Here is an 18,357-nt window from a genome sequence, read left to right as displayed (position 1 = left end):
GAAACATGTCAGAAGGGCTTGGTACATACTTTCTGTTTGGAAGATGAGGTAGCCCTCACGCGTTCATACTAAAGTGCCATTCCCAGCGGAGTTTAAGCGTCGACAGAAAGGTCGATCATCAGAATACCACACCGGCCTGACCATGGTTGGGCCAAAGAACGTATTACTACTGATTGCGGATGATCTTGGTCGCGACATATCAACTTATAACCCTCAGTCGCCAGCCAAAACGCCTCATTTGACCGCATTAGCCCAGACTGGAACCCGTTTCACCTACGGCTTCACGTCCACGGCTTCATGTTCACCTTCACGCACCGTCATTTACACGGGGTTGCACACGCACACCAATGGCAACTACGGACTTTCAGACGGCTGGAATGCTTTCTGCACATTCTCTCATGTTGACACCGCGCCTAAGATTTTTAGAAGTCTTGGCTATCTGACGGGAATCATCGGAAAGGTCCATGTAGGACCACCAGAACTCTACCCATGGCAAGTTCGGGACGAAAGTGAGAGCCGCGATGTTGCTTGGGTTGCTGATCGTGCAGAATCATTCATCGCTCAGGCACAAAGATGGGAGAAGCCATTTTTCCTGACCGTCGGCTACATCGATCCCCATCGAAACATGGCAGAACGGGCAGGCTTTGGCAACAGGGACTTCGGCTATGATCCTCGGATAAAAGACAAAAGGTATACCGCTGGGGAAGTGCTTGTTCCAAATTACTTGAGTGATCTACCGGGGGTTCGGACAGAGCTTGCCGAGTATTGTCGCAGTATAAATCGCCTGGACCAGGGCGTCGGGCTGATCCTGGACAAGCTGCGCCAACGAGGTGTGGCAGACAATACGCTCGTCATCTTCTTGTCCGATAACGGACCTCCTTTCGTTAACTCCAAGACCACTCTGTATGATGCGGGTGTACACCTTCCGCTCATTATCCGGCAGCCGGGCTCGTCTCCAGGCGTCGTGAATCCAAACCTCGTTTCTTGGGTGGACATTCTTCCGACCATGCTCGACTGGGCTGGCCACCCTGCACTCAACACACCGAACGCCAGCCGCCGGCGTGGACGATCGCTACTTCCCATAATGTCCAAGAGTCAGCGACTCGACGCGTGGTGCAAAGTCTATGGTTCCCACACCTTCCATGAGATCTCAAATTTCTGGCCCACTAGGTTTTTGAGGAACGAGAGGTTCAAATACCATCGCAATGTGGCATGGAAACTTGACTTTCCATTTGCTGCTGACTTGTACGCATCGTTATCATGGGACGGTATACGCAACTCGGCAGCGAAACATGGCGGCACCGCGATGGTCGGTCCTCGAAAATTGAAAGACTATATCAGACGCCCGCCCGAGGAGTTGTACGATCTAGATGCTGATCCAGCTGAGGTCCATAATCTTGCAAAAGATCCGGAGTATGCCGATGTGGTGCGAGAGATGAGAGCAGATCTGGAACGGTGGCAGGCGGATACAGGAGATCCTTTCTTGTGGCGAGATGGGATTAGCGTGCTACTCATGAAGCCGTACGTAAGAGATGAAGGGTTGCGAGTGCCGGATCGGTGGGATTTCGATGTCGATGCGCCGGGAAATATCGAGGGCAAGATGCTGAAGTTTGAAAAGTCGAAGTTGTAAGTCCGGCCGATTGCAAGACTAAGCGCCGTGCATAGATTTGATCTTCTCGAACGTTCTGGAAGAGTTAACAACAGCTTCCGATGGCGGGAGATGACTATTGAAGGTCCGAAGAACTCACCTCCTGAAGCATTCTTTCGCGCTCTTTGCGCTCCTGTTTCCTTGCTAATCTTACGCCTGTCAAGACGCATAGAGGACTGCCTTTGTTGATGGGATGATTCGAATCAGCGAGTCACGGCGAGAACTTTTAAGGTGGTGGTCCGACATTTGAGCTTGAATCAGGTTTTCGGTTTGCTGATATTGACACGTGGTTAGCCCGATACTAGATTTAGTGAATCTTTACGACTCAATACACGAGCCTGCGAACCTAATAGCGGCAAGATTGTTGAACGGTCATGCCTGTCTAGACATTATATGCATACCTGGCAACGATACCACAGCATTTCGTGAGAGCGACTCTCCACCCACTTCAAATATCCGGTATGCTGCTGGAGTTAAGGTTTTTGTTGCAGAATCTCGTGTCGAATTTTGTTTTGCTTCTGTTCGAGGGTGCATAGTCGCAGGCTGGGCGCGCCGCCGCTTTTGACGTTACTATAAGAACCCCGATTTCCCATCTCCCTCCTAACTTGTTCACCTCTGGTGTGCTGACACACCCTTCATGTTTTCTTCCCGGCTCCTTCAAAATATGTCTCGTCTCTCCCAGTGCGCCTCGATCACCCTCCCGGCCCGCAATCCTCACGGCCTCCACACTATCGACGCCGAGGATGAGATGATAGACCATGGTAACACCGCAGACGTTGGGCAAGGGCAAAATATCACAGAAGCGGCCCGCTCTACTGCCTCATCGGACGGAGGTTGGCAAGCGTGGACGTATGTGCTGGGAGGATTCCTGGTTTTCTTCAATATCTGGTCTGTGATCCTGTAGTCTGAATCTGCCTGCTACCATACACGAGGCTCACTCAAAAAAAGGGGCTTTACGTTCGCCTTTGGTGCGTTCCAAAGCTATTATGCCCTCCATCTCCACCCTTCCCATTCAGCATCATCTATCTCATGGATCGGCACCATCCAGTCCTTCCTCCTGATCATAGTGGGCGTCATCTCTGGCCCACTCTTCGATCTGGGCTACTACAAGACCATGATTCTCGCGGGAAGCTTCCTGACAATCTTTGGTATCATGATGCTCAGCCTCTCGATCGAATACTATCAGATTCTCCTATCGCAGGGTATTTGTGTCGGTCTGGGCTGCGGCCTGCTGTACGTACCCAGCCTGGCACTGGTGAGCGGGAGTTTCACCACGAAACGAGCGATCGCCGTGGGAGTTGCGACGTGCGGGATCGCCGTAGGAGGCATCGTCTATACGACCACCTTCTCGCAGCTGATCGCGAGGGTTGGCTTTCCCTGGACGGTCCGTATCATGGGGTTCATCGCATCAGGTGTCTTCCTGCTCTCTTTTCCGTGTCTTTTGTGGAAATCTCCGGCATCAAACCAGCGTCCACCGAGGGCAGCACGTCAGCTTATCGACTTTTCCGCTTTTAGGGACCCGTTGTTCGATGCATTCGCCGCGATCATGTTCTTCACGTTCCTCGGCTACATCGTGCCGTACTTCTACATCCCCGCGTTCGCCGAGCAGGCGCTCCACACCTCTCCGTCGTTGGCACTGACCGCACTCGTGGTTTCGCAGGTGACGAGCCTCTTTGGCCGCGCCATCGCGGCGTCTGTCGCGCACCATGTTGGCGGCATGGTACCTTGGTTTGTGTGCACGGCCGTCTCCGTCCTCTTCTGTTTTTGTTGGACTGCCATGGACTCGGTCGGAAGCTTTTTCGTCTTTTGCGCCCTGTATGGCCTGTTTTCCGCGGCGCTGGTCGCACTCCCAGCCAGCGTGTTGCCGCTCGTCTGTCCCAATCCCGAAATGCTGGGTACGAGGATGGGTATGTCGTGGGCATGCTCTGCCGTGGCCTTCCTGATCGGGACTCCGATCGGTGCGGCGTTGACCAGTGCAGATGACAGGCTCTCTTCCCCTGCCGCTTTCCGGGGTGTGCAGCTGTGGAGTGGCGCTGTGCTCGTGGTGGCTACGGCATTGCTCGTGCTCCTGTGGTTCGCTGTGATGAAGGACAAAAATCGGGTATTCGTGTGAAGTAGCGATCCTCGGATTTTGTCCGAGATCGCACTGCATGCAATAGGGCTACGCCTGCGGAATCAAATAAATCACAACTGCATCAGCGACCTGGCGGAAGTCCGAAGAATCTCGGCGGCACTATACACAGATTCACCTGCGAAGCGGGAGGAAAGTCACAGAGCATTAATAGACAAACTCCTTTGCGGGCCATTCACCCATTATCTCCATTTTGCTCGGGTTGTTCCAAGAGTCCCAACCCTTTCTCAGTGACGATTCCGGCACTACTACCATCTTTCACGGGTCTGACACTCCTTCAGGGAAGCTCGTGGGGGAGAATAAGCATTCGAAGCAACAGCGTCAGTCTCGGCGGAAGCGACACAACGCCTAACGACGACAGGTCCGACTAAAGAGTACCCTGGGAAGCTTACTACCTTTCGGCCAGTTTGCAAGACAAACCATCTTTTACCGCCGTCCAATTTCCGTATTGAGCTTCGATGCTCCTGATGGAAAAGGGAAACGGACGGCGTAGAAAATTGGGCGGGGACTTGAGTTGCAATTTCTTCTCTCTCTGGACTTTCGCAAGCTCTAAGCGAATCGACACTGACCAGGATGGCCAATCTTGCATTCACCATAAAAGTTCGAGGCACAAAAATGGGGGCCATTGGACTCATGACGGAGTGTGTACAACTGCGAAGCCTGGTCCTGGGTGCTGGCCATCCTCATACTCTGTCTTCCGCAGCGCTGGTTGAATGGCTAAGCGTTGAACAATTAAAGAGCTTTCAGTGCTGGATCCATATAGGAGACAGATCACGTAGCCGAAAATTAATGTTGAATTTCGCAGATTAGAGGGATTCACATGAAGTGCTGAGAATTGAAAGAAGTTCACTCAGGGTGAAGCCGATTTTGTATTTTTGCGAACAATGCGGCGAGGTCAATGAGAGTAGGGGAGTTTGTACAAAGAAGAACACGTGCCAGTGGGTTTGGGGCACCTGTGCCAAGATTCATGGAAACGCTTTGCCTTCAAGCTGGTTGAAGGTCGCGTGCACGGCCATTCATTTTCTCACCTGCCTGGCCTCTTCTCCTTCCGCTCAAAGTGCCTTTGACTGTATACTTGCCCTCGTGTCAAAATGACTACTGGTGAGCTACCCAATTTTCGGGGTGGGGGAGATTTAATCATCGCAATTTATTGACGCTCTTCAAAGCTCATAGGCCGACGTTCGACCCTGCTCGGGGCAAAGAAGCGCAACGAGGTCCAGCCTACCATCAACGACTTCTTCCAGCCCACACCTTTCTCAAAGTCCGGTCCGTAATCATATCTCCTCAATGCGCAAACCACGTCTGACGTACGCCAGACAACCAGGCCAAGGTGGAGCTGCCGATTCAGAGAAGCGGGATTTGCGGGCAGAACTGCTGGCCGCAGAAGCAGCACATTTCGCAAAGACCAGAGAGACAGCCACCGACAATGCGACAGGTCCTCCTAAGCCCCTCAAACGCGATTTTAACGAGTCGCCGAGTGACGACGAGAACGAGGATCCCGAGACAAAACGGAGGAGGATTCTAGAAGAGACTCGCGAGATAGACGCAGACTCCGATGGGGATGATAGCGGAAGTAGCGACGAGGAAAGCGACGAAGACGAAACAGCTGAACTGATGCGCGAACTGGAGAAGATCAAGAGAGAAAGAGCAGAACAAAAGGCCAAAGAAGAGGCCGAACAAGCCAAGCAGGCACAAGAACGTCGTGAAGAAGATATTGCTCTGGGGAACCCACTACTCAATCCCAAAGCCTTCAATCTCAAGCGGAGGTGGGACGATGATGTGGTTTTCAAGAATCAAGCCAGAGGAACAGAGCAAAGGGGCAACAAAGAATTTGTCAATGTGTGTACATGCTGGATTTGGATGAAACTGGAAGGTATGGACGCTGACAAGGACACAGGATTTACTGCGATCAGATTTTCACAAAAAGTTTATGGTAGGCATTTATCAAACTGCTTTAACAAAATTGCAGAGGTACTGACCAGAATTACAGTCCAAATACATCCGATAGTGGTACTCGACCAGGTCCTCACGGTGGCGACCAAATTCGGCGACACTGAGAGCTATTTATAATTACTGGCATGTTGCTACACAGAATGCGGATGATACCACGAGTTCAACCTGGCAAGGTTCACCAGGCCATATTGGCCACCGAAGAGAACGCCGGCCGAGAGAGTCGGTAAAGGGACAGAGCAAGCTGAAATGTCTGCAGGCTCTGCGTTAGACCCGGCGCTAACTGCTTTTGAGTCAAAAGCCGCAGTCGGGCCGTTGTTGGCAGGTCTCTGACCACGGACTCGAAAATACGCTGATTGAGAGCGAATATGGTATTCCGTCTCGATTCATGGAGCCGTTGCGATCACCTGGGAGAACAGAATGCCTTCACTTCAGCAGGAGGAGTTGCAACGAACCCCGAGAAGACGAGATGAGGGACAGTGGTACAGGAAGCTGTGGCAGGTCTTGGCTCTTTGACTGCACAGTGCATGACATCGGCTGGAGGGGAAGAATCTGTATGCCCACCAGAGGTACGAGGTAATGATGTTCTGACTTGCGGGGCGCAAATCATAAACTGAAAACTGCGGATCGCAGTCTCGTTTTCTTCCACCATACATCTTCCACACTCCAACACCATCTCTCCCTTCTTCCGTCCCTTTCCTTGCCCAAAAACTCTCCTCTCCATAACAAACAAACAAGATCTGACGAGATGCATCATCCCTTGGGCCAAGCTCAGCTGTCTAACAACCCTGTTCCTTGATTTACGCGGGGGTCCCTCCACCAGATAATTGGCTGAGATTGAGACTTACGTATGTTGTTGAGCTCTTTCCTCAGGTTTAGGGGGTTGCAATTGACAACCTTGGAACTGACGTGCTTGAGGCAAGAAGTTTGTTCATTCCTCGGTCGTATAACTTGCTTTCATGACCCATCTTCCTCTTGCTTTTCCGGTCTTCCAGCAGCCTGCATTTTACGAAAAGTCTCCACGTGAATTGACAAAAGAGCTGTGGTAACCAAGATGTCTTACAACGATGACAACGTATACTGAACCTCATTACTTCCTATTTACTGGACTAATACTCCTGTAGCAGCGCGGTGGTGGTTACGGAGGTGGTGACAGCTATGTATGGAATACTTCATCCCTCAACGAGTCCTGGCTAATATTGCACAGGGCTCCGGCGGCCGTCGAGGTGGTGGTTACGGTGACGACCGCTATGACTCTGGTCGCAAAACAGGTGGAGGCCTAGGATCTGATGATACATACGGCTCATCTGATCGCACCGGAGGCGCAACAGGCCGTGCTTATGATGATAGCGGCCGAACCGGAGCTGGACTGGGCAGTGACAATGCGTACGGAAGCTCTGACCGCACTGGAGGTGGTCTAGGAAGCGATGACATCTATGGCGATTCTGGAAATACTAGCGGTCGAAGCACTGGTCGAGACAATGGATACGGTACGGCCTAGCCGGCCCCGAGATACGGTCACATTTCTGGACTTACTAATGCTGTCACAGGCAAGGACAGCAGCCGAACCACTGATCAGTTGTCTGGTGGCTTCGGTCAAAGTGACGATTCCTATGGTTCCAGCACACGCACTGGCGGGGGCTTGGGCGATAACGATAACTATGGTCGTCGTGGAGACACTTATGGCTCATCTGGTCGCACTGGTGGTGGCTTTGGTGAGCCTCTTAGTTTTGGGATGCTCAATCCACAACACGCTGTAGTCTAACTCGTCTCAGGCTCCGATGATACATATGGGGACTCCGCGAGAACTGGTGGTACTTCCACCGGCCGTGACGATGACTATGTGAGTCTTCTGCACACCGTCCATACTGTCCTGAGACCAGGCTCACTGGTTATCTCAATTATAGGGCAGGAGCTCCGGCCGAACCCAAGAACAAGAGCGAGGTGGCTATGGCGGTAGCAGCTATGACGACGATGACCACTCCCGAGGGAAGAAAGACTCGACCGCTGGCAAGATTATGGAAAAGGCCGGGAGTCTTTTTCGGAAGTGACAAATTGTCGGAACGCGGTGTGGAGAAAAGACGTGAGGCAGGCGGATATGGTGGCAGCAATGACTATTGAGTGTCTTTACCCATCAATCGAATGACATCTTCCCAGGAGGTACGTACATAGGGCATGAAGTGGAAACTTCGGAATATGAGACCATGAGGGATCGATCTCCAGCGGGAACATGGCCCTAGCTCGGTTCTACCGCGTTAGGGTCATCTCGATCAGCGTGGGCCACCAGAGACATAGAAATAGTTAGGCTGTCTCCGTCTACATTTTCTCTCCCGCGGCCTGCAAGGTAAGGGCAGGCAGTTGATATGCTTTCCGTCTCCGAACCACACGGGAATAGATTGAAACCCCGAACAAGAGAGCTTGAAAAAATCTCTCTCTGCAGCGAGATCATAGGATTTCAGTAACCATGCAGCTCTGACGGCCGTTCAATCCGTCTTCCTCGGATTCTTTGGTCGATTGATCGCTGTAAGTGCACCTGGTATTTGATCGGGTCCGAACCTGCAGAGGTCGGAGTTTCTCCCATAATTCGTTTTGGGAAAATCGACATCCCGCTTCTCTTTCTGGCCGTAGCTTCAAGGCTTGTGGCTAGACTTGGAAAGAATTCAAAGTAAGTTGTGCCGCCTGCTTGGCTCACCGTCTCTCCCACCCGACAACCCGAATCTTCATGCCAACTTTCTCGTCTTTGAACCATTCGCCCTCCTCACCGTCTGCAGTGGGCTGTTTGCCCTGTGCCTGTGGCACGGCGATGCCGTCCACCCATTCCATCAACCGTGTCTCAGACACGGGCTTCCACTTGGCAGACTTAATGCCCGGGTCCGCGGGCAATGCGTCCGGGAAGAACGTGTCGCATTCGAGGTCGACGTCGCTATCCTCGGGCCCTTTCGACTTCATAGGGCGAACTTGCGTCTGCAGGATGCGAACGTCGAATTCGTCTTCGCCGTCCGTGTCGGTTTCGTGGTTATTAGAGCGGAGGTTGCTATTATGCGTGCCCGTGGAAGAGTGGGATAGAATTTGTCGGTAGATCTCGGCACCGCCAATGCAGAAGATTTTGGAGATGGAGATTTCGCCATGTGCTGGGATGGAGATGGCGGATGGCGTGGATAGCAGCGCGAGAGTTGAAGTTAAGGATGGCGATATTAGGATCGGTGCTTGTGCCGGGGACGAAGCAGGAGATGGTGGTGGTGGAATGAGTATCGCGCTCGTCTCAACCGCTTTCGTGGGTTTCGTCGACATTCCGGGCGGGAATTCGAACTCGTGTACTGCCCACTCTGCTGCCATGGGGCTGACGGCACTCAAATCTGCCTGAATTCGCTGCCCCAATTCCACAGATTTGCTTCGCGTGATAACCACGTTCAACCGTCCCACCAGCGGGCGAAATCTGGTCGGGATGCTTTCCCACGTTTTCCGGCCCATTACTACCGCGTTCAAAGTTTGCGTTGTCGACTTACTCGTAGATGATGCCAGTGTCGCCGGCACATGAGAAGTGACGGCCTTGAAAAAAGCCATGTCGGTCTTGATTGGCGACCAGGGCAGATTGCCTCTATAGCCAATGCCCATGGGTGGGTTCAAGCTGGTAGCGACGATGACGTAGATTGGTTTCGGCTTGACGGTGATGGACTTTATGGTTGTTATTGTCGTTTTGGTGATACGCTTTGACGGGGACATTTTGGTTTCAGTGTCGTCGTCCGAGTCTACGTCGAACTGAGAAGTGTTGATTGGTAGATCCGTGGAAGATGGAGGTGTTGAGAGTGTTGTTGACGGGGGCGTTGGAATTGTGGACATTGTTTGTTTGGATGGATTTTGGGACGGTCAGCGGAATGAAGATGAAAAAGGCGGCGCTTTGCTCTGCTTTGCTTTGCCTGATGGGAGGTTTCGTGAGAGGGCAGCCGATATCGCGACGAAGAGAGCCAAGGGAACTCGTAGCAAGATCGCGACGTACCATAAATAAGCTAGAACTCCCACGCGAACCAATTCCAGGTGCTTGGTAAGGAAATTTCAGCTTGGGAGAAGCATCGGAAGCTTCGGATAATATCCCCGGCTTGAGAGATGTGTTGTGCTAGAAAGTCCACTAAGAGACTATGGATCCCCAATGTTTTCGGATGCTCCCTTTTAGGTGCCCGGCAAGGCAAGGCTGGGAACGCAAGCAACCGTAGGGAGGGCGACCGGCGGAGCGCTTTACTCCTAAGAGATAAGGGCAATCTATAGTACAGAGCTGGACGGGGCTGTTGAGCCTCAAATCATGCCCAGGTATGAGAAGGCGAAAAGTCGACGGGGACTGGATGAATGAACTCAAAGGCCTCCTAATCCTTGCCATTCATGTCCAGCATCGTCTCGTATTTGTCGAGAAACCTTTTAAAGCCTTCCTCTACAACCCTGACGTTCTCGTCCATCTTCTGTCTAGCTGCTTCGTTCTTCGAATCTTGGTCCTTTTCATGGTCCTGTGCCAGCGTATCTAACCCGCCGAAGAGCCAAATTTCCTTCATCGTTCTCGTTAACATCATGATCTCCTCCGCCGCCCGAACCACTGCTGTAGATTCGACGTCGAGTTGAAATTGTTGAACCGACGTCTCTGTCAGGGAGGCCGGGGCTGGAGCGTCATCGCTGGTAGATGCGGCGGTTTGTGTGTCCGTTTCGTCCAGGGCGACGGCGAAAATGTTCTCTAGTCTTTTGATCAATGTGGTTGAGAGGGCCGATATGCGAGCTGAAAGACACGTGGATGTTAGAATTTAGATGATCCTGGGCCCATAGACCATATATTCGGGGCGAAATTGAGGATGTCGGGAAATAATTCGCGTTACTCCTCTTTAGAATCTGACCTGCACATCGGCTTCACGCACCTTGCAAGAACTTGGCCGTCGGAACAGTGTCTGATGTCATATCTCTTTTTGTTGTGGTCTCCATCCTCCACAAGTCTTAGATGCGTCGTGTACTTGCAGTTGCAATCACGAACCGAGGGAGCTTGGTGAATTGTAGTTGCATTTCCGGGCTTGCGAAGGCTGGAAGAGATCCAAGGGTTAGCGTAAGGCGGGGCGTAATGAATGTGCTGCTACATTTACATAAACGAAAGACGTCCGCCACAGAATAGAACGTGGTTGTCGGCGGAATAGGTTCTTCGTGCCAAAGGAGACGAAATGCAGCTCCCTCCGCATTCCGGTGAATCATCAAGCCGCTTGATTGTGCATTACGGTAGAGCATGTGGGTTATTTGCAATGTGGCACTTAGCGTGGAATCCTGTCTTCCCAGGCTCATTCATAATCACAAACGCCTTCATCAGGCGAGTTCTTCCGTCTTCCAAGCGGCCCGTCTTCCGGTTGCCTCTGAACAACGCTCCAAATACAATGCGACCAATTTCGTGGGGTTGGTCTAGTGCAGGGCCGGTCGTTCCTATAATCTCACATTCGTCTGGTTTGTCCGCAATCGAAGCAACGCCCCCAGGATCCTGTCCCCATTCATACTCGACTTTTGCTCCTCGCAACCACAGAGCAAGCTCATAGGCCTTGCAACACACCCCTTCAAAATCTCTGCAGTCACGATGACTCTCGGCGGAGGTGCTCAGATGCCGCATGCTGGATTGAACGCGATCCCAATTCTGCCTCGCGACACGAGCAGGATAATTGTCTTCGCTGGCAAGGTTCAAGGATTTGATAATTCGAATGGTGCTTGTTCGCCATTCAATGACTTTGACTGCTGCTTTCTAGGTCAGCGGCATTCATCACTACATCGCAGTTTGCTTTGTCCGGTTGACTCACGGTTACACCGTTGCCTCAACGCAGCTTCTTCTATCTTTTTCAATATGTTGTTGTCTTCCTCATCGCCGAAGCCGAAAAGCAAAGCTTGGGGACTGAAGAAATATTGATAGAGAATATCTGCGACTTCCGCTTGGATAATCAGCTCTAGAAGGTCGGCGGAGGCGCCTTGGGGAAGGCCGCTCCTATCCTTCGCCAATTGGCTGAAATGATTTCTGACCAATTGAAAAATGTCGTTCCGAATTGCGAGGAATCTCTCTGCAACGTCGTCGTCCATGGGCGCGTCCTCCTTATGTCCGGCACGAATCATCATTTTGCGCAATCTTGCAAGCTCCAGTTTGTTGCCAGCCAGTTGATTTCCCAAGTTGCCACTGAGCAGCTTCTGTTGTTCCAGTTGTTGCTCTCGATCTTTCAGCTGCACTTGAAGCCGTCTTATGATGGCATCTGGCTGTTTAAAAGCCGCATCACCGGCCTCGAGTGGGACGATTGATTGCTCTTGGGCACTTGATGTTCGAGGGAGTGGGGCCTGGCAGGAGTGAGCTTTTGGCCGCCATTTGTTGGGCAAGCTCTTGGATGCTCACGAAGAGACAAGTTTTAATCGACTTACTTGTTGTCTAGTTTGCAGGACATCATCGAGCTTGAGATTCAAACTCTGAAATCCCTCAGAGAGCCTCTCATGAATCGCCTGAAGTTTATGGCGCAGGATATTCTTGTCCATGGTTCTGGATTTGCTCTCCTCTTCTCGTTCGGGTTTTGGCTGATGACGAAACTCCCGTCGCGCTTCATAGCCCGTTGTTTGTTCGTGCCCCTGCACTACACCTTCCATCGCTTCCGAGGACCTTGCCGTGTTGGGAGCGTAAGAATGAGAACGCAGGTAGCGCGTGATTCTTGTGAAATAGTCAAAGAGTAGTAGCATTATATTTACTGAAGTGAATACCCAGCATTGGGTCGAAAATCGGCAGTGTCCTTCAAGAAGAAGAAATTGGATTACGAATACATCGGTGGCCGCGCGGGACAACCTCCTGCAGCTGGCACCGTCTCACTGTGGATGCAAGTTCGCGGGCTAGATGGTCGAAGACCATATGCTGGTGAAGAAGTTCGTTCTCATGTCAAGGATGTGGCGGTAAAGTGTGACACAGATAATGTCGGTTGACGCCGGCCTATGATGGAGCCCGGCCAATCACTGGATCAAGGGACTTGGCGTGCGAGGCTGGGACTCAGGGGAATCTCAAGAAGCAGCTACGGCCCGAGCTTGGATCTCGGCTTGACGCCCTCAGGTTGTCAGAGACTCACAGAGAGAAGTTACCAATGGAGCGAGCCGCGCATTGAAGATGCAGAGCTGTTGCTAGAATTTATGGTTCTCTACCGAACGTCATCACCCATATTGACTGTGTGCATGTTGTCGTAAGTCATTCAAGACGTCTGGGTGACTGACTTGTTTCATTGAAGTTTTCCATCATTGCTCAGCTTGATCCATGCCTCATACTGGCGTAGCCGCCGACATTGGGTTTCAGACTCATCTCTTCAGCCTGAGACAACACCTGTGAGGTCACAAATGCCGGTCAAGATGCGGTCATATCACAGGAAAGACGCCCCAAGAATGGACCGCTCTAACTACAAGAATATTGTGCTCTCCCTGCCAATTTCTGCAGTACCTTGTGCCTTTCGTGGACTATGGACATGTCACCGGATATCTCCGACGCACTGAGTGATGCTTTTGACGGCTTCAGCATCGGTGATGAGACCGTTGAAGAATGCTTGATCATTGCTCTTGACTTTGGGACGACTTATAGTGGGTATGTTAATACTGCGACCGAATGACTGTGCATGTTAATCTTACTTTTGTGAAAATAGCATTGCCTACGCTTTCGCGAGCGACCCTGAAAATGTGCGAGTTATCCAATCATGGCCGGGAGAAGACAGAATAGTGTCCAAAGCTCCCACCACCATACGATACGAACCTGGCTACATCAAGGGTCTCAAATGGGGCTACGACCTTGACTGCTCATCCGGAGAGAAGATCGAACGCATTAAGCTGCTCTTTGACCCTGAACAACCGAAGCCATACTGCCCTTGCACAAATTTTGAGGCGGAAAATGCGAAGCTTCCAAAACACGTTGTCAATGTTGCCAGTGACTACATGCGCGCCATCTTCCAGCACGCTATCAAGGCAATCGGAGACGGATACATGGACCGAGAATCTTTGAGCCAGATGAAAAGGCAATGCGTTTTGACGGTGCCTGCTCTATGGTCCGACAAAGCCAAAAATATGACATTACAAGTATTCTACTCACCATTCCTCTCTTTGAGTGGGTTCAAACTAACGGCTATCTAGGCAGCGCAAACTGCCGGTATCGCGCCCGTTGAAATGATCACTGAACCAGAAGCAGCAGCCTTGTTCACTTTGCATTCGATGAGGAGTAAGGGTCTAAAGGTATCGAAGATCCGTATTTGCGCGGTCTTCGGCGTTCTTTGCTCACTGCCACAGGCCAAAGATGCAATTGTCGTATGCGATGCGGGGGGCGGTACTGCAGACTTGATCTCGTATGAGATAGTCAGTTTGGCGCCCTTCGAAGTCAAGGCTTTAACGAGGCCATCTGGTATGCACCATTCTCTAATGGGCTTACTCGTCTCTGGCTAATCGTTCTTGTGGAGGTGGACTTGCTGGAAGTTCCATGATCAATGAGCAGTTCGAAGCAGAAATAAGAAAGGTGGTTAGAGATTCCCAATACTTCAAGCTCAAGGATACTGGTGCATATCGCCTGGCACTCAAAGACTTCGATAGTGTCATCAAGCCTGGGTTTAGGGGCAAGAATGATCCAGTCAAATACGTCAGCTTTCCAATGGCTGACCTGAAAGACAACCCTTCCGAAGGGTTGATCAAAAATGCGATGACTCTATCAGGGTAGGTTCTCCTGGATAGCATTTCAGAACATAGTGGCTGACCCCCCCACGAAGAGAGACACTGTTCAAAATCTTCGAGCCCGTCGTTGGTGAGATTGATCGATTGGTCAAGGAGCAGGTCAACAATGCCAATACTAAACTTCTGCAAGACAGCCCGCGAAAGAAGGAGGGAGTGAATGTGGGCACTACACAATCCCGTACAACTCTGTAGCGCTTGCTGAACCATTCTCAGGCTATATTTCTTGTTGGTGGTATGGGGTCTAGTCGATACCTGAAGGAAGTGATTCAGCACTCAAATCCAGGAATTCGGGTGATTCAACCTGAAGACGCGTGAGATTTCAGTCACGGTATCACGATCTGCTCAGAGGCTAATAGTTGTCGAACAGGTGGGCGGCGATTGTCAGGTACAAATTCAATCTCTTGCCGTGAAGTTTGACAGTGTTAACTTTGGGCTTAGAGGCGCTGTCATGAGCAAATTGCCCACAGCAGCAACCGTGACTGCGAGTGTGGCCACAAAGCACTATGGAGTATCTGTTCTTCGACGCTGGAACCGCACCAGAGATGCGGGTTGGCCCAAACTCAAGGATGAGTGGACAGATCGGAAATTGTGCACATGCATGGACTGGTTCATCTATATGGTATGTTGTTCCTGAAATCTTCATAACAGTCCATCTACGTAACCCTCTTCATTTCGGCGGTAGAGAAGAGCGGTGGAATTTACTGAAACTTTGTCCCAGGATGACCAACTCGAGCGTGGCAAGAAGATCAAGCATAAATTTTATCGTACTTTCTCAGGGCACAAACCGACCTGCAATGTTTTGCAGATTACGGATTGTCTATACGAATGCACATCCACATTCGCTCCAGACCACCCTCAGGACGACGGTGAGCGCTCCATCCCTCTGTTGCGAGTGGCTTGTTTTGCTAATATGCGCGCTTGGTAGTTGAAATCAACTGCAGATTGTTCACGGACCTCAGCCAAGTTCCCAAAAAATTCTTCAAGAAGAAGACTCGAGAATCTGACGGCGCACCATATTGTGCCTTGTCGTATAGCTTGCAAATTGAGAACAATCAGTCCGGGTTGATGAAGTACTCATTGGAAATTGGTGGCAAAGAGTATTCCGCCGTGGAAGCAGAATATTGAGGTTGACCACAAATGTCGACGGTTCAAACAGCTTACAGTGACGAGAGCAGCGGAAGTCGAGGACATGCCTCTATCCACGTTAACAAGTGTGAGGGAATTGGCACTCATCTCAGTTTTATTATGGAAATATGGCGCGAGAATGACCGGAGTCGAGAGTTTCGAGACAATTTGACACAATTAGGTACTCCCTGGAAGATGCCCATCCTGTCACCTTAAATGAAGGCTGGAAAAATCAATTTTGTAGGTCCACGGCGGCCCGACGTGATGTACTTCTGTCCATGTTATTGGTGGTCCGGTCTGAGACACCGTCAGCCAGTCTAGATTGTCGATGCCTGGGGATGAAATGGTGCGTTATTGTGCTAGCTAGTCATAGCCAGCTTCCTACGCAGCATGCGGATAAATCAACGCAAATTGTGGTGGATCGCAGTCAGGCTTACGCTGCCTAAGCGGGCCGATCGCTTTGCCGAAATGGTGGAATATTGCCCTTGTTCTGGTCGACTGTCTAAATCTAGTTGTTCCAAGGATGTCATTCCAGAACTTTTCAATGTGGTCCGGGACCAAGGAAGCCTCTCGGAGGAAAAAGGAATCGGTTCCGTTCTGATGTGAGCTCGGTAGTATCGATTCCACCTGGAGGATGGAAAAGAAGAAGACCTGTAATTTTTAGACTTGATCAATCTTCAACCTGCGCGACAACATGTGTGAGATGTAGCCACACCTGTATCTTTGTGTACGAAGGTGGAGACACCTTCGGGCCCGTGTAATCAGGGTTCCGAAATTATGGCTGTGAAGGTGGGGTTGAGGATTGCGCAGAGGCCAACGTAGGAAGACAAACAAAAATCCTAGGATGGGCCGACAGATTTTTTTGGGAGGGGGGACGACATAGCATCGTACTCAAAAAAAGGGTTATACCGGGATTTGCAAGTGAGGTGAAGTTGTATTGCGGCGAATCACTTAATTACGTCGCAGTGCACTGCCGTGGAACATTCGCGCAGTCCAATTCTTCCTCCCCTCATGCAGAACCAAGATTGCCTTGCTCTCTGCTCGAAGATGACTGTATCTTGCGAGAAGACCAATTCTTTAAATCATAGAAGCGGGTGTTTTTAATGCTTTCGTACCTTCAACACCCAAGCTAACCAATGTTTTTTATTTTTGCAAGGCCCACACCAGCCACGATCTGTCTAAGACATGGCAGGTATCCATCCTCAGCCTGTCAGCAGTTGCGCCACGGCCTCGACTTTCTATTCGCACGGTATACGAAGTACCAATTCCCATTACCCTACCGCAAGCCGCAGCTGACGTCAAATTATGCCCGGGATCCTCGGATGTGTGAACCACGTATGAGTCTCTGCGGAGTAAGTCGGGCTATGCAAAGAATCTCTATGGTCAGAATGGCCCACCGTTCCTGAGACATGCAAAACACCAACATGGATTGCGACTCGTTAACCGGGAAGCATCGACTTCACGTGTTCGCCTCTGTCGCCACCTAGCCCCACCCCAACTCCACAAGAGTTCGTGGATGCTTACCCACAGCATCCCAACGGCACTTCGACATACTCAGCTTAACCCTCCAGGGGGATGGATTCAGTTGCTGCGCCTTTCGGTCGAGGTGTGGATGACGATCTGTTGGGGTGGTCCTTCTCGAGTCGTGCATGAGATATAAAGAAATGCTGCCCATTGCTCTCACTGTCCAGATTATCTCCATCAACAGCCATCCAATTCGTTTGCTATCGTTTTGTGTTGACTCTTTTTTTCCTTTTCGCTTTAGTTTACTACATTCGTTAACCGTTTTGTCTGACATGGCCGGCAAATCTCTCGTTCTATTCTCATTGTTGGCTGCTCCAGCCCTCGGAGGTGTCCTTCGTCGTAGTCAGGAAACTACTGCTGTTGTTGAATCGACTCCGGCATCAACTTTAGCAGAAGCAGCGACTTGGGGTGACTGGGCCTCATCTACGACCGAGAGTACTACGACGACCCCGTCCACTACCTGGGAGGACTGGACTTCTAGTACTACGACAACTACAGAGACCACTACCACCACTTCCGCTACCTGGGGTGATTGGACATCGTCTACCACAGAAAGTACTACGACCACCCCATCCACGACTTGGGGAGACTGGACCTCTTCCACTACGAAGTCCACCACAACGCCATCGACAACATGGGGTGATTGGACCTCAACAACCGAGACCACGACCAAGTCTACAACGTCGCCAACTACCTGGGGAGACTGGACTTCCTCTACTACGAAGACTACCGCAACAACCACGTCTACGACATGGGGTGATTGGACTTCAACGACAGAAAGTACTACCACCACTCCATCTACTACCTGGGGAGACTGGACTTCTTCTACGAAGACAAAGACTCATTCCACCACTTGGGGAGACTGGACCTCTTCTACGAAGACCACCAAGTATCCGACTTCGTCACCTAGCTGGGGAGACTGGACCTCGACTACGAAGACCACCAAGTATCCGACTTCGTCACCTAGCTGGGGAGACTGGACCTCGACTACGAAGACCACCAAGTATCCGACTTCGTCACCCAGCTGGGGAGATTGGACCTCGACAACCAAGACCACCACCAAGTATCCCACCTCATCACCCAGCTGGGGAGACTGGACCTCGACCACCTCGACCACCGAGTATCCGACTTCGTCACCTAGCTGGGGAGATTGGACCTCGACCACCTCGACCACCGAGTATCCGACCTCGTCACCTAGCTGGGGAGATTGGACCTCGACCACCTCGACCACCGAGTATCCGACCTCGTCACC

General features: G+C 51.2%; 8 protein-coding genes across 8 annotated transcripts in view; 6 read left to right on the top strand and 2 right to left on the bottom strand.

The window, feature by feature from the left end:
* Window positions 1–142: 142 nt before the first annotated feature.
* Z518_07352 (uncharacterized protein) lies at window positions 143–1,630 on the top strand (the record flags this gene model as incomplete). The annotated part of the gene is made up of 1 exon (XM_013415481.1): window positions 143–1,630. The coding sequence occupies one exon, from the start codon at window positions 143–145 to the stop codon at window positions 1,628–1,630; it is 1,488 nt and encodes a 495-aa protein (XP_013270935.1).
* Window positions 1,631–2,312: 682 nt separating this feature from the next.
* On the top strand, window positions 2,313–3,761 carry Z518_07351 (uncharacterized protein; the record flags this gene model as incomplete). The annotated part of the gene is made up of 2 exons (XM_013415480.1): window positions 2,313–2,536; window positions 2,597–3,761. The coding sequence occupies 2 exons, from the start codon at window positions 2,313–2,315 to the stop codon at window positions 3,759–3,761; spliced, it is 1,389 nt and encodes a 462-aa protein (XP_013270934.1).
* Window positions 3,762–4,870: 1,109 nt separating this feature from the next.
* On the top strand, window positions 4,871–5,849 carry Z518_07350 (pre-mRNA-splicing factor cwc15; the record flags this gene model as incomplete). Its single annotated transcript, XM_013415479.1, has 4 exons — window positions 4,871–4,880; window positions 4,953–5,049; window positions 5,096–5,712; window positions 5,770–5,849. 4 exons carry the CDS (start codon window positions 4,871–4,873, stop codon window positions 5,847–5,849), a joined length of 804 nt encoding a protein of 267 aa, XP_013270933.1.
* Window positions 5,850–6,783: 934 nt separating this feature from the next.
* Window positions 6,784–7,780, top strand: Z518_07349 (uncharacterized protein; the record flags this gene model as incomplete). The annotated part of the gene is made up of 6 exons (XM_013415478.1): window positions 6,784–6,804; window positions 6,854–6,889; window positions 6,937–7,219; window positions 7,280–7,444; window positions 7,505–7,572; window positions 7,637–7,780. The coding sequence occupies 6 exons, from the start codon at window positions 6,784–6,786 to the stop codon at window positions 7,778–7,780; spliced, it is 717 nt and encodes a 238-aa protein (XP_013270932.1).
* A 637-nt stretch (window positions 7,781–8,417) lies between these two features.
* On the bottom strand, window positions 8,418–9,569 carry Z518_07348 (uncharacterized protein; the record flags this gene model as incomplete). Its single annotated transcript, XM_013415477.1, has 1 exon — window positions 8,418–9,569. One exon carries the CDS (start codon window positions 9,567–9,569, stop codon window positions 8,418–8,420), a length of 1,152 nt encoding a protein of 383 aa, XP_013270931.1.
* Window positions 9,570–10,087: 518 nt separating this feature from the next.
* Z518_07347 (uncharacterized protein) lies at window positions 10,088–12,359 on the bottom strand (the record flags this gene model as incomplete). The annotated part of the gene is made up of 4 exons (XM_013415476.1): window positions 10,088–10,488; window positions 11,184–11,474; window positions 11,537–12,059; window positions 12,141–12,359. 4 exons carry the CDS (start codon window positions 12,357–12,359, stop codon window positions 10,088–10,090), a joined length of 1,434 nt encoding a protein of 477 aa, XP_013270930.1.
* Window positions 12,360–13,213: 854 nt separating this feature from the next.
* Z518_07346 (uncharacterized protein) lies at window positions 13,214–15,581 on the top strand (the record flags this gene model as incomplete). The annotated part of the gene is made up of 11 exons (XM_013415475.1): window positions 13,214–13,329; window positions 13,388–13,814; window positions 13,869–13,967; window positions 14,022–14,133; window positions 14,189–14,438; window positions 14,492–14,615; window positions 14,670–14,767; window positions 14,824–14,841; window positions 14,895–15,075; window positions 15,175–15,322; window positions 15,382–15,581. The coding sequence occupies 11 exons, from the start codon at window positions 13,214–13,216 to the stop codon at window positions 15,579–15,581; spliced, it is 1,773 nt and encodes a 590-aa protein (XP_013270929.1).
* A 1,796-nt stretch (window positions 15,582–17,377) lies between these two features.
* Z518_07345 (uncharacterized protein) overlaps window positions 17,378–18,357 on the top strand; it is a gene marked incomplete at both ends in the record, with an annotated part of 1,485 nt that continues 505 nt past the window's right edge. The window contains one exon of the mRNA XM_013415474.1: window positions 17,378–17,885. Coding sequence (XP_013270928.1) covers window positions 17,378–17,885 — 508 coding nt within the window. The remainder of the gene's footprint in view (window positions 17,886–18,357) is intronic.

Source organism: Rhinocladiella mackenziei (assembly GCF_000835555.1).
Source record: "Rhinocladiella mackenziei CBS 650.93 unplaced genomic scaffold supercont1.5, whole genome shotgun sequence".
NCBI lineage: Eukaryota > Fungi > Ascomycota > Eurotiomycetes > Chaetothyriales > Herpotrichiellaceae > Rhinocladiella > Rhinocladiella mackenziei.
Note: the sequence above shows the minus strand (reverse complement) of the source record. Positions and strands in the feature narration are given on the sequence as shown.